A 22,792-nucleotide genomic window follows, 5' to 3' on the forward strand; every position below is an offset into this window, starting at 1 on the left:
TGGCCAAGGCTTTCGACTCTGTCAATCACCACACTCTTATTGGCAGACTCAACAGCCTTGGCTTCTCAAATGACTGCCTCACCTGGTTCACCTACTACATCTCAGATAGAGTTCAGTGTGTCAAATCGGAGGGCCTGTTGTCCGGACCTCTGGCAGTCTCTATGGGGGTGCCACAAGGTTCAATTATTGGGCTGACTCTTTTCTCTGTATACATCAATGGTGTCGCTCTTGCTGCTGGTGATTCTCTGATCCACCTCTACGCAGGCGACACAATTCTGTATACATCTGGCCCTTCATTGGAGACTGTGCTAACAAACCTCCAAACGACCTTCAATGCCATACAACACTCCTTCCGAGGCCTCCAACTGCTTTTAAATGCAAGTAAAACTAAGTGCATGCTCTTCAACCGATTGCTGCCCACACCCTCCCGCCTGAGTAGCATCGCTACTCTGCACAGTTCTGACTTAGAATATGTGGACAACTACAAATACCTAGGTGTCTAGCTAGACTGTAAACTCTGCTTCCAGACTCACATTAAGCATCTCCAATCCAAAATGTAATCTAGAATCGGCTTCCGATTTCGCAACAAAGCCTCCTTCACTCATGCTGCCAAACATACCCTCGCAAAACTGACTATCCTACCAATCCTCGACTTCGGTGATGTAATTTACAAAATAGCCTCCAACATGCTACTCAGCAAATTGGATGCAGTCTATCACAGTGCCATCAGTTTTGTCACTAAAGCCCCATATACACCCACCACTGCAACCTGTATGCTCTCGTTGGCTGGCCCTCACTACATATTTGTGACCAAACCCACTGGCTCCAGGTCATCTATAAGTCTATGCTAGGTAATGCCCCACCTTATCTCAGCTCACTGGTCACCATAGCAACACCCACCCATAGCATGCCCTCCAGCAGGTATGTTTCACTGGTCATCCCAAAAGCCAATAATTCATTTGGCTGCCTTTCCTCCCAGTTCTCTGCTGCCAATGACTGGAACTAATTGCAAAAATCACTGAAGCTGGAGTCTTATATCTCCCTCTCTAACTTTAAGCATCAGCTGTCAGAGCAGCTTAACGATCACTGTACCTGTACACAGCCAATCTGTAAATAGCACACCCAACTACCTCACCCCCATATTATTACTTACCCTCTTGCTCTTTTGCACCCCAGTATCTCTACTTGCACATCATCATCTGCACATCCATCACTCCAGTGTTAATGCTAAATTGTAATTATTTATTCACTATGGCCTATTTATTGCCTACCTCCCTACTCTTCTACATTTGCACACACTGTACATACATTTTTCTATTGTGTTATTGACTGTGCGTTTGATTATGTGTAACTCTGTGTTGTTTGCTTTTGTCGCACTGCTTTGCTTTATCTTGGTCAGGTCGCAGTTGTAAATGAGAACTTGTTCTCAACTGGCCTAACTGGTTGAATAAAGGTGAAAAATAAATAAAATTGAATTATGCCTCTAAAACTGGCTGGCATTCCTCTAACAAACATACAGTGCAGATAAGGTTCAAATTCATTGTATTACACAATAAAATAAAGGTAAAATAAAAATATTATCACAGCAGTGGCGAACCATGGTTGACTAACTCCCTTACCAAAATGGCTGACCTTTTAGACTATCATAAGGTTGATGGCGATTGGTGAGTCACGAATTCCCCAGCATGCACTGCAAATCAGTTATTTTTATGGGTTGGATTTTCTGAGAGGCGTTGCCGCACTAGAAGCGAGTAGACTTTTAACCTCCGCAGCCAAGCAATTGTTCATACAAACGCATTTGCAGCCGCCTACAGTGAACTTATTGTCAATTTAATCGGAACCTTTCATTATGGCCAACTACATTCATGTACCCGACGAGGCGCCCGCTGTACCCAAAATAGATGTCACATTAGACGAGAACGATTACAGATCTGGTGCATTGAGACTGATCAAGGAACTGAGACCGTTCTGGAAACCATCCGAGGTCAAAATGAAGGTATTACATTTGTCACATTCGACGTATTAACTAATAATATTTTTCTACGATGACCGTAAGAGACTAGTCAGTCGTCATCTGTCGCATACTGCTTACCAGGCAGCTATTACATAATTCTGAAACTGGAGTGTTGCGCCTTTTTAAATAGAAGCTGCGTCAACTTGCTAGCTAGCAACAGTGTAGCATTCAAGCCAGCCGATTGACGGATGAAAAGAGGCAGTGGAATTCATAGGCCTCTTGCTTGACGTAGTTTGCATGATCTAGTAAGATCAGTAAGTAACTCACTGTGCGTCCTGTATCACATCAAGAGATTGCAACAAAGCATCTATCAAATTCAAGGCTATTATATGCGTCATCAGGCACAAAACACAATTGGCCAGGTTTAGTAGTTGACAAATAGCTAGCTATGCATTTGATCTGGTGCCAATCTTCTTATGTCTTTGTAAGATTAAGTGTCAGTTCAAGACAACTTCCAGGAATCTATGATAATGAGTAGTGGGACTGGTTGCCAAGTAACGTTAACTCAACTCCAACAAGGAGCTGAGCGCAGACTAGATCTCGAAAACCCTTCAGCCACATTACATTCGCCCACATTTGGCGCCCGTGTAAACTACAATTCCGACGCTGTGTTTTAACGTTTAAAAACGTCAACCATCGCTTTCAAAACGGTTTTCGAAACATGGTGATATACCCATTGTCTTTGTCAGCGAGATATAAACGTTAAAATAAAAACGATTGCTACTTGCTGTAGCAGTTTTGCACAAGTCCATTCAATGCTTGCCTCCAGGTGATGAACTACACTTCTCCTGTTAGCTTACACACTGGTATTCGGTGCACGCTAGATGACTAATTAGCACAGGTGGCGACGTCTTCTGTCTGTCTTCCGTAAACAAGCGCTGTAACATGGAGATATGACCGTGTGGGTACATTAACCCTATAAAGGTGTCGTAATTTATCTATATTCAGTACTTGCTGATATGAAAGATACGTTCCTCATCTTTCCAAAACAGTACCGCAGTGAACTATGCGTGTTATTGTTTAGAGTAAGAGTTGGGGCTCTTGAATATGCACTATGCAGAAATCGCTCTGCCATTGCCTGGTTGTTGACAAAACAAGCACGTAGAGTCATTGAACCATCTGAACCGATTTGAAATATATTGGTGTACAAAGGGAAAAAACGGAAGCATAGAAATAGCGCACACAGAACATAGCTACCGCTTCTTAGACTTGCTTTCAATAAGACTGATAGATCTATAACGCACATTCTGTGTAGGTCGCCCAAAAAGTTGCATATTGCAGCAAAACTTCACCTATCAATATCTATGAATGAGGTAAGTTAGATTTTTTTTATTAACCTCTGACTCCTTTGATACTTTGATGCATCGATACTTCAAAAATGTAAATTTTTAAACCCTGTAGCAACTGATAATGTAATAACTGCCAATAAAGTAATGGGCTCCTAATAATTGTATAACTTTTACATTTATAATGTAATAAATGCTGATCATTTAATAAATATGCTTAACACAAAGTAATAGTTTTGGCTCATTATGCATTGATTATTACATTATAAAGTGGGCAAATGTTTTTATCAATAGTGTACAGACTTAAACCAATAATGTAATGACAACCTAAAGTCACTCTCTTAAAGCAGCGATATGTCACTTTTTGGGCAACCTGACTAAATTCACATAGAAATGTGAGTTCTTTGGATCTGTTATTACCATTGAAAGTGCATTTTTTTCCAGGCTTCCTGATAAGTTTTGTTTGTGATTATTTTACTTTCAGTTTTGTACACCAGCTTCAAACAGCTGAAAATACCAAATACATTTTGGTAATGGATAATATATTTCACAGCGGTTTAGATGGTACAATGACTCGACACTATACGTGCTTGTTTTGTCACATTAAGTGAATGATTTGATTTTTAGCAACTAGGAAAGGGTGGAGCGATTGAAAGGAAAATGTCAATTTTTCCACTTCATATTCATCATCTCCAACACCATCCCATCACCAATTATGAGTAGGCATTGTCTACTAATTGGTTGACCTCATTGGGAACACATCTTCCTATATAACTATTTTTTTTTACTACAAAATGTAGAAATGCACAATTTTCACATGGTGCATTCGGAAAGTATTCAGACCCCTTCCCCTTTTCCACATTGTTACGTTACAGCCGAATTCCAAAATGTATAAAATGTGTTTTACACACAATAACCCACAATGACAAAGCGAAAACAGGTTTTTAGAAATTTGTGCTAATTTATAAAAAAATATATTAAAAAATACCCGATTTACATAAGTATTCAACCCGTTGCTATGAGACTCAAAATTGAGCTCCGGTACATCCTGTTTCCATTGATCTTTCTTGAGATGATTCTCCAACTTGATTGGAGTCCACCTGTGGGAAATTCAATTGATTCGACATGATTTGGAAAGGCACACGTCTGTCTATATAACATCCCCACAGTTGACAGTGCATGTCGGAGCAAAAACCAATCCATGTGGTTAAAGGAATTGTCCGTAGAGCTCCGAGACAGGATTGTGTCGAGGGACAGCTCTGGGGGAGGGTACCAAAGCATTTCCACAGCATTGAAGGTCCCAAGAACACAGTGGCCTCATCATTCTTAAATGGGAGAAGTTTGGAACCACCAAGACTCTTCCTAGAGCTGGCTGCCGGCCAAACTGAGCAATCGGGGTAGAAGGACCTAGGTCAGGGAGGTGACCAAGAACCCGACGGTCACTCTGACAGAGCTGCAGAGTTCCATCTCCACAGAGATGGTTCTTCCAAGGATGGTTGTCCTTCTGGGACCGGACAACCATCTCTGCAGCACTCCACCAATCAGGCCTTTATGGTAGAGTGGCCAGACGGAAGCCATTCCTCAGTAAAAGGCACATGACAGCCCGCTAAAGGACTCTCAGACCATGAGAAACAAGATTATCTGGTCTGATGAAACCAAGATTGAACTCTTTGGCCTGAATGCCAAGTGTCTCGTCTGGAAGAAACCTGGCAGCATCCCTACAGCGAAATATGGTGGTTGCAGCATTATACTGTGGCAGCATCATGCTGTGGGGATGTTTTTCAGCAGCAGGGACTGTGAGACTAGTTAGAATAGCCCGATCGGGACAAGTCTCTGAATGTCCATAATTAAGTGGCCCAGCCAGAGCCCGGACTTGAACCAGATCGAACATCTCTGGAGAGACCTGAAAATAACTGTGAAGCAACACTCCCCATCCAACCTGACAGAGCTTGAGATGATCTGCAGAGAAGAATGGGAGAAACTCAAATACAGGTGTGTCAAGCTTGTAACGTCATACCCAAGAAGACTCGAGGATATCATCGCTACCAAAGGTGCTTCAACAAGGTACTGAGTAAAGGGTCTGAATACTTATGTAAATGTGAGATTTTTTAAATTTTTATAATACATTTGCAAAAAATGGTGTAAACATGTTTTTGCTTTGTTATTATGGGGTATTGTGTGTAGATTAATGAGAGGAAAAAACTACTTAATCCAATCTGAGTTTCTCCTGGGCTCTGTGATTTAAAGTTGGACTTGTCTAAATGGTGAACACACTTTAGAGAAAGGAAACAGCCTAGTTGGTTAATTTGCATCAGGACATAGTTTTCCATTAACTGGTCTTATCACCCACTAGTCATGTGGTTTGCTCTTGGCAAACTTTTACTAACCCACCACACAGGTTTACACCACCTAGCTTATGTAAACAAGTAGAACAAGTCTGTCATGCATGCTGATCGTGAAACTAGCGGTATCGTCAGACTAGTTACCATACAAGAGCCTCACGATTGGGGCAATTTCAGTTTCCACCTCCTAAATAAAAACATAACTGGGTGGTTGTCTTGATGAACACAGAATGGGGGTGTGGTTTCTCTATGTAAACACAGCTGTGGGGGGGTGGGGGGGGGTGTTGTGGGCAGGGTAGACAATCATACACACACACAATCACCCTGCCTCTTTTCATTCACAAAGCAAGGACTCAGCACATGCCAGCCATGGCTTCCTCCTGCAAAATAAAATTCCGGACATGCCATTAAGCTCATGGTCAATCCCTGATGGTGTATACGATCAGGGGTGGAATGCCTGACCCCCCCCCCCCCCCCCCACAGAAATGTTCCAGTGTTCATCGGGGATGAAAACAACCATTGGGTTTAAACCCACCCAGACAATTCCTCTCTTCCGTCAATGCATTCTGGGGTCCTTTTGTTTTTCCATCGGATCCAAAATCAATTGACAACCTATAAAAGGAACCATAGAATTCAGTCCCAGGATGAAGATGATACTGCAGTAGGTGGCAGGATACTGTGTGTGAATGGTAGAGGGCCGCGCTTGCAGACATATTCGTATTTAGAAATGTCCTCGTCCGTAGTATTAATCGAAATATGATAAAGCTGTAGCCTACCTGACAGGAAGTCTACTGTACTTGTAGTATAGGATACCTATAGTAAATCAGCTATATAAAAGGGGTCTATAGCCATCCCTGTTATGAAATCCTGCATGACTTGACATAAGCCTATGAATAACTGAGTCAATTGTCCTAAATATATGTATTTTATACTGAGGCATTGGATGCGATGATGCCCGATTGCAATAATTTGTCTTTCGATCATCTTTTTCTCTCAGTTCTTCACAGATGGAATCACCAATAAGTTGCTGGGCTGCTACGTGGGCGGGGTCATGCAGGATGTGGTCCTGGTGCGTATCTATGGCAACAAGACAGAGCTGTTTGTGGACCGGGAGAACGAGGTGAAGAGTTTCCGGACGCTCCACGCACACCGCTGCGCCCCTCGTCTCTACTGTACCTTCAACAACGGCCTCTGCTATGAGTTCCTACAGGGCCAGGCGCTGGAACCCGAACACATCCGCAGCCTGCCCACATCCAGGTACAGCGACAGATAGCCCACCGCGCTGAGTACAACCCCCCACCCCCCCCTTAGGTTTGGATAGAAAAGAGTAGAAACTCTGAGCTATCCTACCGGGCCCTAATCGTAGAATAACTACTCCCACATAAAACAGGCAGTGCTCTACGTACCTTTTGAATTCATGTTCAGGTGAAACCACAGTACACCTGCACTTTACACGTTCCATAATCTTCGGCATTGTCATGTAAGGTGTGGTGCTTCTGTGAACCTAATATATGGGTGAGTCCGCATGGTAAGGTAATGTGACTTGTTCCCTTGAGGAACATCACTAACAGTGGAAACATGGGCCATAGATAGATAGCTACAGGTCAGGAGTGTGATTGAAAGCTCATCCTGGCTCTGGTTACAGAACCATTCTTTAGCTAAAGCCCAACCGCTCCAGGGCTATGCATTCAGTTCACAAGTGTCCAATATCGGGTACACCGAAGTACATAGACAAATATAGCCTCACCCGTAGGTGTGAACTCACCTTAAGCTTAGTGAGTTGGCAGTCTTGGGTTTCTCCATTTGACCCGACTTTCATTAAATTCTGGGATTCTTTACAAATATGGCCTCTAGTGTATAGGCTAGTACTGAAGTAAGAGTTTTACGGTCTTGGCCTCAAGAATTGGTCCCTCTTCTCAAAACCCCCTATCGCCGACTCACATGGCTTCCACCACCCTACAGGCTCATCGCGAGGCAGCTGGCTAAGTACCATGCCATCCATGCTCACAACGGATGGGTGCCCCAGTCAGACCTGTGGCTGACAATGGGCAAGTACTTCGCCCTGGTGCCCAAGTTCTTCCAAGACCCAGAGATGAACATGAGGTGAGTGGTGTAGATAAGGAAATGAACTGGGTCCCAATATCCAGACCTGCATGGTACAGAGTATGAAGGGCTGTGTTGGCGTATTCATGCCATGCACACTGAATAGTATGCTAGTTGAGCTATTGGGACATAGTTGAGGTCTAGATAGGAGGACTGCGTTATCTTTGTCGGGACACCTGAAATCTGGAGGTTTCTCATCAATACCTTTTTAAGGGTATAAAACTGTTATTATTGATGCTTGAATATTTTGCCTCCACCTATTTCCTATTTTATGACTCATTAACGTGGCCAGGAGTTTTTCTAGGTAAGGTCTGTTTACATAGTGATGAGGAAACTCCCTGGGGCTCTAGTTTGGAACTTTCCACCAGGAAGCTCTTGAATGGAACACTAGAGTTATACGAGAGATGCTTGTCCTTTGACCTCTGGCATGCCTGAGCGATTGCACAGTGAGTGTCTTCCATTCCTCACATTGCTTCACCAGGTGTGTTTACCTGAAGAGTACGAGCCCCCCTGTCAATCAAACCACACCCACTCTTCAGGAAGAATATGTACCGTTGCCTAGTTAAATAAAAAATACTGTACAGTTTTAGTTTGGGATGTTGACCGTTTTAATAAAGTCATGTGGATTGGAGATTAATTAACTATTCTTGGAGTTTCAAGCCTTTTACAAGACTCCTCTATGCAGTCATAGTTTATTGATCTGAGATTACATGTTGATGAGTTTACTCTTGACTGATGTCAGTTTTCTAGCAGATTCCAACCCTCTTCTTTTATTGGTTCGATATGGAACAATAATACGGTACCTCTGATATTGCGCAACACCTCTACTTCTTTCCCTGTGTACTTTGGTAATCTCTCTTTCTCTCCCCCCCCTGTCTCTCTGCCTCTTTCGCTCTCTTTCCTTTCTACCTCCACCCTCTCCCTCCATCCCCAGGTTAAACAGTGAGGTGCCTAGTCGAAGGCGACTGAGGGAAGAGATGGTGTGGATGCAGCAGAGTCTGTCTGTGCTGGGCTCTCCTGTAGTCCTCTGCCACAATGACCTGCTGTGTAAGAACATAATCTATAATCAGCTAGGAGGTGAGTTTCACCCTGCATGCCCAAACATACTGCACTGCACCTAGCCACTATTGCACTGTCCACCACTACCCAGTCACAGGTAGGCCTGATTTCATATACTGCACCAGAGTTTGGGGTCAATTCCATTTTTAAATTCAGTTGATTCAGGAAGTCGACTGACATTCCAATTCTGATTTTCCACATTGAAGACAAATGAGGAGAAATTGAATTTCAGTTTAGTTCTGGAGTTAAAATAGATTTGAGGCACTGCACTCCTGCTCTGCACGGCATTCTCCCAGTCACAAGCCACAAACCACAGGAAGGACTGACCATAGTGTTCAGTAGGTAAACATTTTGAGAGAACATTCTGAAACAGAGGAGGTATGAAGTATCCAAACTTGTTAAATTGCCTTATTTTGGTTTGTTTCAAAGTGTTTTCTCCTGTTTTGCTCAACTGAACAGGGCCCTGGCTTTAGTGCATCTTGTGTAGCCAACTACCATCAGAGCCAACAGGCTTTGCCCATCATGGTCATGCTAGCTAAGGGTGGGAAGGGTGGGAGCTCCGTAGCCCATTTACATTTTTATCAATACATGTTTTTATTTGTGGTTCTTTGGGAATGCTGTTTTGTTTGTGTTGTGAATGCCTTCGGTACTAACGGCCGCCCGTGTACAAAGAGGATGCAAGTAGAAATGGTCTCAGACCAGACTGTACCCGCCAGGTGGCCAATGGTTGCAGAGGGAGTGGCGGGGTGCTTTTACCGGAGGGTGGTGGAGGAGAGCATTCTTACCTGAGGCTAAGGTGGGGGAGAGGGATTCAGCTGGTTTTTACCTGAGAAAACATGGGAATGGGGGAGAGCGCTGTCTACCCCTTCGCTGATCTGTTCGGTGAGGGGGCGGGATGATCTCACAGCTCGTGTCCAGCTTTTCTCTCTTAAGAGTGACAGGAGGGAGCGGCTGGCCAGCCAGAGGGAGGGTTGACGTACCCAGTTCAGAACACACCACTGTTCTACGCCTCAGCTCAGAGCAGCAGTAGGGCATATCTCACTCATTTCACTCAGACAGTGACTGACAGCTCTGTGTTAGCTCGCTCAGTGCACCATTTGCTCTTGGTACTTTCACTCCGTGACTGACGGCCCTTGTAGTGCTAGCTCTTTACCATACTGTTATCCAACCCAGTGCTAGCTCTTTACCATACTGTTAACCAACCCAGTGCTAGCTGTTTACCATACTGTTATCCAACCCAGTGCTAGCTGTTTACCATACTGTTATCCAACCCAGTGCTAGCTGTTTACCATACTGTTATCCAACCCAGTGCTAGCTGTTTACCATACTGTTATCCAACCCAGTACTAGACCACAGCTGGCTTACTTGGTGACAGGGTAGCTCTTTTCTGTTTTATGAGAGGGAGGAGAGGGAAACCTCAAGCTTTGGCAATAACAAAAAATAATCGCTGATAACATAACTAACTACAGTTAAAGTGTAGGCAGAGCACACATAGCTTTTTCAACCACAGTCTCTCAGCGAGTATTTTAGTACGGTCTCTCTGTGAGAGCAGAGGGAAGCCTCTTCCTTCCAACAATAACAAAGCAATTTACCCTCTGAAACTGACTAAATTGAAAGATTAGGGAAACTTTAAACTGATTTAAGATGTTTACAAGAGTCGTTTCAGTTCACCCAATAAGAGAGCAGGGTTGTTTGTCTCATTAATCTGAAAAACAGTGTCCTCCCTTTTTTTTCTTCTTCCCCCCAAGGCCTCATCCCTCTGTTTATCTTTCTGCTCTCAGTCAAGTCGGGTGATGAAGGGAGAGAAGTAGTCAAATTCTGCCCCAAGTCCCTGAGACTCAAACCTGTGCTGCTTAGTTTACCACAGGAAGCCACTCAATTATCTCATTTACATAGGAGCAGGGAGGTGTCGTGCCATTAGGTCCCATGTGGACCAATCAGAGTGTAACTTTGAAGGGGCCTGTTCCGAAAAGGGGGAAGTGTGAGAGACCAAAGGAGAGGAGAGAAGTGGCAGTTTCTGCAGTTTGTGTGACCGTGGTTGTGTGTGTGAATGCGAGAGAGTGTGTCTGTGTCTGTGTGTGTGTGATGGATGTGAGTTTGCCCAAACCTTTTCGTCTGCTGTACAGGGCTACTAGCCACTGACTGGAGGTGTTCTGTTGTGTCCTGCTAGGACCGCCCGGCGTCCGGTAACCATCTCACGTGTCTTTACTAAGTCAACCTCAGAAACACACACCAAAACACTCATACACACACTGTATGTGGAACTGTACTGTGACAAACACATTTGTAATTTAGGGTGCTTCAACAAGCACTCTTGAATATGACCTGCATAGTAAATTAAATGATTAAATGATAAAGACCCAAAAGCATTTGACTGGGTATTGTTGTTGTCAGGGAGAGAGCTAAAACAGCTCTTTCAAGTTAGATTTTGGGGGTAAGGCTTTGCATGTTGACATCACCTCGGGCACTGTTTCTTCGCTAGAGGGCAGTGTTGCGTCTCTTTACCTCTCAACACCACATTCCTTCTGCATGGTGCGTCTTTTTCCATCTTTCCACCACAATCACTTCCTCAACGCATGACCTTTTACCAAACCAATTCCACTGCAAGTTCCAAAACGGCATATGAACCAATCTAGCCCAATATAAACTTGCCGTGGAAAGTAATATAGATTTCTTAACTTTTTTTAAATGACGCATTTCGACTCCTTTTCATATTCCTCTGTGTATTTATTTCCAACACTAACCGAACAACAACAACTAAACATGTAAAAATGATGCATTATTCCTCTGTGTAGAATGGCATCTGTGAGCTCATTTGTTTGCGAAGCCAATCAGGAGATTTCCTGGAAAAAGTTGATAACTGACTATGTCTTCTGAATTGGATAATCCAATCCATTTTTCAATCACATTACTGGTTCCTGTAGCCTACGTTGGAATTGTGATCTCCCCCACTCTTATATATATAGGGGCAGAAAAAATGGAAGTGAAACCGAGAAGGAGAACATAAAATCAATCTCTTTTTGATTTCTATTTTGAAAATATCAGTTCAACTTTTTCCAGAGCACGTTGAAATTCAAACTGGGTGGAAGCTGGTCCTACTTCTGAATGTTATTTTTTTGTTTTGTTAGCTAACTCCTCTGACTGTTATATAACATGACAACCACTGTCATGACCACGCCTGTCAGAGGAATCAGCTAAAGCACATTTACCTGTTTTGGACCAGGCGAACTGCATGTCTGCATCAATTAGGCCTATATGTCTGTCTGTCTGCCCACTTTCTATGTGTCTGCATTTTTATCAACTTCCTTGTCTTTGTTATTTTCACTTCCCTTCAAAATGCAAACTCTTACTCCTCAACCCCAGAGGCCTACAGTATTTACAGTAGGCTGTCAGTGAGGCATCAGAACCACTTAGACTAGAGAGAGGGATGATAATGGGTTAATAATGCACAGCTTTATCATTTCTAATGTGACGGGTCTCTGTCCTGTACTAAACAAACCTTCCTCTCTGCTCCTTTCAGAAAATGTCAAGTTCATTGACTACGAATACGCTGGGTACAATTACCAAGCCTATGACATTGGGAACCACTTCAATGAATTTGCAGGTGAGTGTGTGTGTTTTGGGTCACGTTGCCAAGTGCGAATGCACATTGGTCATTTTACTAAGTGCTGCGTGTACAGTATCTGTTGTGGTCCACTGTAGCTCAGTTGCTAAAGCATGGCACTTGCAATGCTAGGATAGTGGGTTCAATTCCAAGGGCCACTCGTAAAATGTGCACTCGTGACTGCTTTGGATAAAACCATCTGCTAAATGACTATTATATTATTATGGTCAGTGTGTTAAGCTTGTTTGGTCATTGTACTAAGCATTTGTGTGTTTGACCTTTTACTTAGCGTGCGTGTGTGTGTCCTGTGTAGGTCTGAATGAGGTGGACTACAGCCACTACCCAGAGCGGAGTTTGCAGCTGCAGTGGCTGCGCTCCTACTTGGAGGCCTATAAGGAACACAAAGGTCAAGGGTCAGAGGTCACTGAGACAGAGGTGGAGGTGCTCTACGTACAGGTCAACCGCTTCTCCCTGGTGAGTTCACTTTTTTTTTTGTGTAGTTGATTTGTGGTTTCCACCCAAGACTAAGTTGGCGTACCTTCGTACATTTGTCACATTTTTATTAGAGTTTTGTTTACAAGATGAAGTATTAGACTGATGTTTAGTGAGACTTTGACACCGGGAAATCAGCCAGTAACATTCCTAGGTAAAGTTGAAAGGCTCTTTTTGAAGCTTTTCAACAAGGAAATCTTCAATGCCAGTCATCTCCGTCTGTTTGATGTTCTCAGTTCACTGCTCTGCCCTTCAGCTTCCCTCTTTCTTCATCCCCTCCGCTCTTCTCCACTCACTTCTTTCAGAGAAACGACACAATGTACCCAACACAAATCAATTGCACAAGGATGTGTGTGTTCGGGCCAATCGCTCAAGGTTAATTGGTTGGGCCTTTAATCAATGGTTAGGGCAGTGTAGTCTATTGTGTTGAACTGTCTCCTCTGGTACCTAGCAGAGATTGTTGTTTCCCTGAAGACATAGACACATCTAGAAGGTATGTCCCCTGGGAATTGAAAGGCAGAGGAGAACTTTGAAAGAAACACATAGTAGACCTGCAAATGAGAGACATGAAGCAGGATAAATGGCTTTGTAAATATTTCTAATTGACTGTTTGCTGTGCAACGGAAGTGCAGCACTGCTAATTTACCAGTGTACTTTACACGACAGCTTAGCTGAAGAAAGTTCCAAAGCGTTTTCTACAATGTCACATAGAGAGAAGTGACCTTGCAAACGTGTGGAAAACGAATGAGAAGAGTTAAGCCTTGTTATGGACAATAGAGTCCCTGGGGGTATTATCCATACATTAGCTATACATGGGGGTAGGGCCGCAAATCCATAGGCTAAACAAACAGCAAAAGAAGCTTGCTGTTCCGGTTTTGAAGTAGGGAGACTCAATAGCATGCTCCTTAGAGATTTCCAGGACGATCCTAGAATTCTGATTTTGCACAGTCAACAGTACTATCCCAACTCCACCTGAGACTGAGGCCCTACCTCCTCCTTTGGTAACTACACGTGTGTTTACTGTAGATAGAAGTCTACCGCGGAAACCAAGGCTACCACAACGCCTTTGTTGGTTGTTACTATGGGCTTTGTCATGTTTGCTGTGACAATGGTGTTAAAGATTTCCATTCTAGTCAGGACTATGATCACTGACCCACATTCAATAACATGACTATCCCCCATTCTTTTCCCCCTCTCTCCAGGCATCTCATTTCTTCTGGGGCCTATGGGCTCTGATTCAGGCCGAGTTCTCCACCATTGATTTTGACTTCCTGGGGTAAGTGGCTTCAGAAATGTAGGTTTTGATCCAGAGACGAGTTGAGAGCTTGGCACTATAAGGTTCTGTCTGCAAAAATATGCTTTTGAGATAATTGGCTGTGTAGTTCCGAACCCTCATTGGTTTGAATGGTGTCTGCAATTTTTCTGTTGTATTAATTTCAACTTGCATTGGGGTATTTAGAGTACTATATAGGTAGAGAACATTGACCAGAACAAGGCTTTGTCCGAAATGCAGATGGAATGTTATAGTCCCAAGCTCTCAAAGACATGACATTACAGCCCTAGCAGTTATAACATATTCATAGTTTCTGTAATAATGTTATGTTGAGTGCTTTGTTTCACGACGAATGACCTTCTGATGTTATGCCCTTACGCAGCATCTTGTTTTCTTATGATATTTAAAAAACATATATATTTCACCTTTTATTTAAATAGGCCATGGTGGCGAAGTAATTACAATATAGCAATTAAACACTGGAATGGTAGATGTGCCGAAGATTAATGTTCAAGTAGAGATACTGGGGTGCAAAGGAGCAAGATAAATAAATAAATACAGTATAGGGATGAGGTAGGTAGCTAGATGGGCTGTTTACAGGTGGGCTATGTATATTGTCACTGACTTGATATTGTGTTACTAACGTTGATGTACATTGGCTCGCTCGTTTCAGATACGCAGTCCTTCGCTTCAGCCAGTATTTCAAGATGAAGCCAGAGGTTGGAGCGCTGAACTTTCCAGAATAAAAGTCCTCCTCCCTATCTGGTCCTCATGTCCACCATGGAGTGCCCTCTAGGGGGTGTCGGGAAAGAAGACCCGGAGAGAGCCTAGTCCACACTTCCTGTGGATTTAATTCGGCACTCACTAGAGACTCATAGAACCCTATGGGAACTTGTAGAACTATATTAGAACTCCTAGAACCCTATGGGAGCTTATAGAACTATATGATAACTCATAGAACCCTTTGAGAACTCCTAGCTGTTAGAAACCATGACTCACCATCCATTGACACTCCACAGGGCCAATTCCATAGCATCACTGCTACAGACAGATCCCTACCTAGCTCGCTATAGAAGCCTAGAACCATGCACTTCTTCATAAAGACCCAGCCCTTCAAAATGTCAAAATATGCAAAGGGGACAAAAGAGCACTATCATGGCCTTTTTTTTGTTGTTTAAGAACAACCAAATGAAAACGGTGTCACGTAAAATATGGTGAATTCAGTGTGACATTCCAGTAGCATCTCTCACCCCAGTCTGTGCCCGTCCACAGGGGTAACTCACAACAGGGGAGACCTGGACCAACTCTGTAACTTGTCTCCTGTGTTGTGCTGCTGACTGACTGGGAATATTAGTGTGTGTGGGCTCACTCCGAGCCATTCCTATTGGATATATACATCTCTTGTCTGGGCTCGCTGGTCCACTGATTATTTAGTCACCGGTATAGCTGTTGGTTTAATGGTAGGTTATATAGTAAGTTACCAATATGTGTTGGTGCACTTGGTATAGTCACCAATATATATATTTGTTGGTTAAATGGTTAGACTCACTTACGCACTGTCTCCTAGGTAACAAACAGGAGTGCATCCATCTTGTTTACATTCTGTTCCCCTGACTGAAACAACGTCCACTTCCTTACCGTAACTAGGCTGTAGTTTGATTCATGGGAAATGTGTCGTCATGATGACGGCCAGGAATATTTCCTGACCATTTCCTGGTGAAACTCTGACCAGGAGAAACTCGGGGCCTTCTGGTCTGGAAACCCTCCAAGCCCAAGTCATGACTGTTATGTTCACTGTATTATAAGTCATTTAGATTCACTTTCTGTTTTATCATTTAACCTCATGGGGCAGTTGTATTTGGCTAGACTCAGCCTAATCCTGGACTAAAAGGCACTTTCAATGGAGAGTTGATGTTCAATGGTGTCACCTTTTGGAAGTGATTTTTAGTCCAGGAGTATAGGCTTAAGCTGGTATATTGTTGCCTGGCTACCCATCCACATCACTCCGGCCAACTGAAGTTTCTTCTCCACAATGAGTCTGGATTTGCCTCCCTCCCTGATGATTTCTAGAATGTGAACACATTCTGAGCGTTCTGATTGGTCCCAGAGTCGGGCCAGATCCGGGCCTACGTGGATGACATTATCAACCTTGATACTCTGGTTAGATTCTGTTAGACCATCCAATCGCTGTTGAATTTGTTTTGTACAATGCCCCTCGTTTTGAAGTCACACAAACAACTTCTAGGATGGCAGTTTCAGACCATGTATGTAGGGATCGATAGAGCAGCGGAATTAAATTCAGGGTGAGTCGTCTGACAAGGTTTAGTGCAACTCTCTGTGAGACAACTGAGGTAAGACCTATGATTGGAGGACCAATGGCTTTGGTAGGGAGTGTCTTTGAAAGATGCATCTTTAACTGAAAGATTCTAACAGTATAGTAGTTCATGTCTTCATCTGTTTATAATGTATGCGCTGCTTGGCTCTAGAAGTTCTTTACGACAAAAAGTTCCATCTAATAGGTAAAAACCAACCAATACCAAAGTGCTGGTCTTTTTTGCTTGTACATAATTGCACATTGTATTTTTCCATTTAGAAATAATACTATTGATAATGTACAATATTTACTTTTTAAAGTGCAGTTTTATACCTATTTAAGTGATCATCTGTTTTCTGACTGGGAGGTCTTGGAGTATGTTAGGAGTGTGTTAAAACAGATTCAACGTTGGTCAGGTCTGTGCTGTCACTGCACAGACGCCGGGATGAAGAGACCTCTTGATAAGGCTGCTGAAATAGCACCCTATTCCCTACATAGTGCACTACTTTTTGACATGGGGCGCTGGTCAACAGTGGTGCAGTGTATAGGGGGCTATTTCGAATGAAGACAGACTGTATTTTCCATTCATACTCAGCACTTCCATGCCAACGGTATCAGTCTGCAGACTTGCAGCCGTGGTCCTATGGGGCTGCTAGCACCTGTGAGAACCGCATTTCAAGGCACCTTTTCAGGGAGCGGCTGCGAGTCTATAGACCGATGCCGCCCTATACCCTACGCTCCTGACCTGTGCAGCCCTCTTACATGTTAAGTGAACCCCGTCGACTATAGCGAAGGAACCACCAACTGGGAAGTCAGCCAGGCGTTACGGTATATGCCTGTCTTAACTCTGTGTTCACTTTTTGTTTTGAGCATGCCTTTTTATTTTGATGTGGCTTTGTTTTAATGATAATCAACATGTCTGTTTTCTGGGTTTATGACTGCAGTGTCTGAGATGGTAGGTGTATGTTCCCTCACCGGGAAATGGAGGACGGGTCAGAAATCGATTGTTGTTCAGATCCTAACTTGAGAGATGTTGTGCGTTTTAAGTTACTCAGCTTTTGTGAAAGTTCTCTACTGACATCTGTGCATGGATTTATGAAAAGGTTTGTTTTACACTTGACTCAAGTTAGGGTTGCGTATTTGTGTTGTCCTTATCTGCAGACCTTGCCATGTTTTTAACCACACAGGGTGCACAAATAGTGCGGAAATATACTGTCAAATTGCACAGCTGTAGCTTACACACGTGCGCTATAATGTTAACGGAATCATAAGAACACTTCGTAACGCAAGTCTGTTTCCCTGTTGAGTTTCATTCTGAAATGAACACAAGACCACTAAAAAAAAAACATTTCTAAAAAAGAACATACTTTCAGCTTACTCAATACTGGTCTGCTTCTTTAAAGTTTGTATAAATGCTCTACTCTTATTTCTTCTCTGGCGTTTGTAGCATATGTGTATATGTACATTTCAAAATCAAATGTAATATCTCTGCTTGAACTGTCAAATGTGAATGACTGTACATAGTTTTTTTTTTCTAAACATTGCTCTTAACATCAAGTAGTCTTTTGTTTAACTGTGAAATAATCTTAACTTTTGAATACTGTACACAAGTGCTGTGAAAGGAGATTAAAGTCTATTAGCCGGTCCTGTTTCTTTTTTATATATGCACCTCTGGTAATATTTAGTCTGTTCGATTACTCCAAGCTGGAAGTATTTGCCTGTTAATTACAGATCTACCACAAGGTTACCAGGAGATGGCGCCAAACATGAAATGAAAGGCCAAGCGCTGTTGCATTTGTACAGGTAACTGCCAAAAATAAAAACACTCGAGTAAATGAGGGATATAAAGTGTGACTCAGTTGGAAGAACATGGCTCTTGCAGCACTCGGGTGGTGGGTTATATTCCCACGGGGGATCAGTATGAAAAATGGATGTGCTCATTGCTGTAAGTTGCTCTGGATAAGTGTGTGCTAACTGATAAGACAATGTTAAAATACAGTGTATATAGAAAACAGGTGTGGTTCCTGAGGTAAATGAGCAATCAACATCCCATGTTTAAGAATGCCCAGTTATTATTTTGGCTACCGTGGCTTGAAGAAGAGATCTCATTGACTTTAAAAGAAGGGTTGTGTGTGTGTCACCAGATCTCAGCCCAATTTAACACTTATGAGCGATTCTGGAGCGGCGCCTGGGACATTTTCCACCATCAACAACATTGAATTTTTTGTAGAATTTCTGCCAAGGTGCGTTGACGCTGTTCTGGCAACTCGTGGTGGCCCAACGCCCTATTGTTTCTTCTCTTTTGGCAGTTGCTCTGTACAAGTGGATGGATGGTGCTCATTTGAATGAACAATCTATCATGCGAGTTTGTGTACATGGTCCCTCGGTCCTTGACGCAAAAGCAGTTTGGAAATATGCATCCTATTCCAGGGCTACTCGAACCCTACAGAAGGACAGCTAGGAGTTGTGTAAGGAGGCTACACAACACAGCATTATGGAAATGCACACAATATTTTCAAGCAATCATTTTGAGAGCAGCCAGGCAGATCATGGCTTCAGCTCGTCTTAGTGTGAGCAGCAGTTTCAGGGTGGGATAACTGCAGCATTGCTCCAGCTCTTGTCTAATTTACACGTTCATTGTGGATTCAATATCTGCTAGTCAACGTGTTCTCATTTCACACAAAAGGTCAACGTACAAGAACCACTTCCAACTGGAACAATCTTGGAGAGTGTGCAATGCCAGAAGTCATCCCAGTGCAATTAAACAAACAAACACTCAGGCCTACAGTACAGGTGTGTAAATATGTCAAACATGATATATATATATATATATATACATACACAAAGGTGATTTAGTATAATAACACTACAATGTAATGTACTGATATAAAAGACACCAGTTTGATGAAAGTATGTATTGAAGTACTGAAAGAGTACACCAAAGCTGAAATGCACATGGGATAATCTAGTGACACTTCTGTATTTCATACTATTTGCAAGTAGCTCTCCATGTCTCTACGTTGTAAGTGTATATAAGACATCTCTAATAATGTCTTACAACTACACCTAGTATACTTTAAGTGGGGTCATTTTAGCACATAGAAGTACAATTCGTTGATTATATAGTACTATAAAGAACTTACATGTATTTAGCACAAGTAAAGTTGGTCCAAAATAACAAAACAAAAAACATTTTCTCCTTATGGCAGCCCTCAAGTCACATCGTGGTCCCGGGGAACATCCATGAGACCCATCCTGAAAAGAATATGGTAAAACACCTCAATGTGAGGCTGTACAAGCAGACAAATGAAACGAGTGAAAAAAGCAGATATTGGTTTGGGACTGATAAGGTTCATTTACATGTCTCCTTCATATTGAAAAATGTGTTGTTCCCCAACCGTGGTCCCAGGAAACTAGTATAACCATCTCTGGAAAGCCAAGGGTGGGGTTGGTATTAGACTGTGGACATCCACTAGTGCAGCAATATAATCAAATTCATAGTATTTGTAGTGGTGATGTAGACAACCTATACGTATCAGTCACGGAATCTACCTTGTGTGTCCAGTTGATTTGGTTTCCCAGTTGAGGGGTTTTCCCCAAAATGTAAATAAAAGCCCAACTCAAAAAGTTGCCTAGGCACTTGATTTTAAAGTCCCAGGAACATCTGAGGAGGCACAATATGAAAGAGTGGGTCAACAACCTAAATAAGGCTGGTGAAGCATAACAAATAAATAAAAACATCCCTTAACATATTACATTTTATTATTAACTGTAACAGTTAGACTGTACTTTATAAAAACAGGATTTCAAGCAATACATCATTATTCAAATAGATTTATGACCAGAAAAACATGGTTTGTCTGGGGATGAATGACAATGTATTATTGCTACAGCCTGATTGATTTAATACTGATTGTTGCTAATCAGTATTACATCACTCATGCTGTGGCAATAATGCATGCTTTAAATATGGCCTCCAATTAGCATATTGAGTTACAAACATTGTATACATTTGGGCTACATTTACAATAGGGATATACTTGACATTGGCCAGAACACAGTCATACATTACTTACTTTCTATACAAGCATTTGTAGGACTCTGTTGAACTGGTTGGGTAGGTGGAAAGAGGCCTAATGAATGCAGGTGAGCACCCTTTACTGGGAATGTCCCGCCTCTTTCCAGGTGGTCATTATTGGGTTTTTGATTACGTTTGATGAAGGTGTGTGGCGGCCAATAAGGGGCGGGCTCCCCTCCACGGAAGGGGGATGTTCGAGTTTTCTATAGTACCTGTAAGACATTATTTGAGCTGTACTCTCTAAATAGACAATAAGAGCAGCATAGAAGAACTGACTTGAAGTAGACTATTGCCGTGCATGGTTTTGATGGGACAATAGTAGATAGGTAATGTCTGTGGCTTCATTATGCTTTATGAGCATTGTATGTGTCACGGTGAGGGCTGCTACATGCTACATGACTGAGCAGCAGCAGTAGCAGTGAATCAAAACAGACACACCAGTGGAGAACAATGCCTGGAGCCTTATAGGGGAGAAGAGAAGGGGGTCAGAGCGTTCATTCATCTTGATTATCTCTGCCAACCTAATTACAAGCCCAGGAAACAGTAATTAGCACAAGTCTCACCTCATTAATCAACTAAAGCCTTCACACTATTTATATCTGATTAATGGCTGCTTAAATATTGTCCCAAATGGCACCCTGTTCCCAGCCTAGTGCACTACTTTTGACCATAAGCCATAGGTAGTGCACTATGAGGTGACCATAGTAGTGTTACACAGAGAATAGGGTGCCATTTGGGACACAGATCATGAAGTGATATTTATATTTCTGTTAATTGTACACAGCCTGCCTTGTTGCTCCGTGGTTCCAGTTCCTGTCATCGGGCACAGGAACCACATGTTTTCTATTGTTATGCTCATAGTAGTTGACGCTAACTGAGATCAGAGATGACTTAGATTAAAGGTTTGCTCTGTATAATTAGACCTTGAATTTGAGTTGAACACTTCACTTACAGCCATTTGCACTTTCCAGCTTCCTCAGTCTCGTGTACAACTCTTGACCCCAGGTCAAATCAAATCAAATTTGATTAGTCACATACGCCGAACACAACAGGTGAAATGCTACCTTACAGTGAAATGCTTACTTATGAGCCCCTAACCAACAATGCAGTTTTTAAAAAAATGGATAAGAATAAGAAAACAAGTAATTAAAGAGCAGCAGTAAAATAACAATAGCGAGACTATATACAGGGGGTACCGGTTCAGAGTCAATGTGTGGGGGCACCGGTAAGTTGAGGTAATATGTACATGTAGATAGAGTTATTAAAGTGACTATGCATAGATAATAACAACAGAGTAGCAGTGGTGTAAAGGGGGGGGGGGATGCAAATAGTCTGGGTAGCCATTTGATTAGGTGTTCAGGAGTCCTATGGCTTGGGTGTAGAAGCTGTTTAGACGCCTCTTGGACCTAGACTTGGCGCTCCTGTACCACTTACCGTGCGGTAGCAGGGAGAACAGTCTATGACTAGGGTGACTGGAGTCTTTGACAATCTCACACCGCCTGGTATAGAGGTCCTGGATGGCAGGAAGCTTGGATCAGTGATGTACTGGCCGTTCGCACTAATCACTGTAGTGCCTGGCCGAGCAGTTGCCATAACAGGCTGTGATGCAACCAATGCTCTCGGTGGTGCAGCTGTAGAACCTTTTGAGGATCTGAGGAACCATGCCAAATCTTTTCAGTCTCTTGAGGGGGAATAGGTTTTGTCGTGCCCTCTTCACGACTGTCTTGGTGTGCTTGGACCATGTTAGTTTGTTGGTGATGTGGACACCAAGGAACTTAGTCCTTAGTTTATTGATGAGCTTTGAGACCACTATGGTGTTGACCGCTGAGCTGTAGTCAATGAATAGCATTCTTACATAGGTGTTCCTACTGTCCAGGTGGGAAAGGGCAGTGTGGAGTGCAATAAAGATTGCATCATCTGTGGATCTTTTGGGGCGGTATGCAAATTGGAGAGGGTATAGGGTTTCTGGGATAATGGTGTTGATGTGAGCCATGACCAGCCTTTTGAAGCACTTTATGGCTACAGACATGAGTGCTACGGGTTGGTAGTCGTTTAGGCAGGTTACCTTAGTGTTCTTGGCCACAGGCACTATTGAGGTCTACTAAAAACGTTGGTATTACAGACTCGGGCAGAGAGAGGTTGAAAATGTCAGTGAAGACACTTGCCAGTTGGTCAGAGCATGCTCGCAGTACACGTCCTGGTAATCCGTCTGGCCCTGCGGCCTTAT

At 42.9% G+C, this 22,792-nt stretch overlaps 1 protein-coding gene across 2 annotated transcripts; it reads left to right on the forward strand.

Annotated features, from left to right (window-relative positions):
* The first annotated feature begins 1,694 nt into the window (after nucleotides 1–1,694).
* On the forward strand, nucleotides 1,695–18,132 carry LOC139378671 (ethanolamine kinase 1-like). 2 transcript variants are annotated; one of them, XM_071121061.1, is made up of 8 exons: nucleotides 1,710–1,996; nucleotides 6,640–6,899; nucleotides 7,605–7,745; nucleotides 8,680–8,822; nucleotides 12,325–12,408; nucleotides 12,722–12,882; nucleotides 14,103–14,176; nucleotides 14,847–18,132. In XM_071121061.1, the coding sequence occupies exons 1-8, from the start codon at nucleotides 1,850–1,852 to the stop codon at nucleotides 14,917–14,919; spliced, it is 1,083 nt and encodes a 360-aa protein (XP_070977162.1). In that variant the 5' UTR covers nucleotides 1,710–1,849; the 3' UTR covers nucleotides 14,920–18,132. The 2 variants fall into 2 exon arrangements, with proteins under 2 accessions (XP_070977163.1, XP_070977162.1); XM_071121062.1 differs by lacking the exon at nucleotides 7,605–7,745 and having other exon boundaries at nucleotides 1,695–1,996.
* Nucleotides 18,133–22,792: the final 4,660 nt, after the last annotated feature.

The sequence above is a fragment of the Oncorhynchus clarkii genome, chromosome 21, assembly GCF_045791955.1.
Source record: "Oncorhynchus clarkii lewisi isolate Uvic-CL-2024 chromosome 21, UVic_Ocla_1.0, whole genome shotgun sequence".
In the NCBI taxonomy this organism is placed as follows: Eukaryota; Metazoa; Chordata; class Actinopteri; order Salmoniformes; family Salmonidae; genus Oncorhynchus; species Oncorhynchus clarkii.

Bases quoted from the DNA above. Each gene is read 5' to 3' on its own strand.
- LOC139378671 (XM_071121061.1), top strand. From the start codon at position 1,850: ATGGCCAACTACATTCATGTACCCGACGAGGCGCCCGCTGTACCCAAA. The intron at 12,883-14,102 runs GTGAGTTCACTT...CCCTCTCTCCAG, and splicing joins AGGTCAACCGCTTCTCCCTG to GCATCTCATTTCTTCTGGGG. The intron at 14,177-14,846 runs GTAAGTGGCTTC...CGCTCGTTTCAG, and splicing joins ATTGATTTTGACTTCCTGGG to ATACGCAGTCCTTCGCTTCA.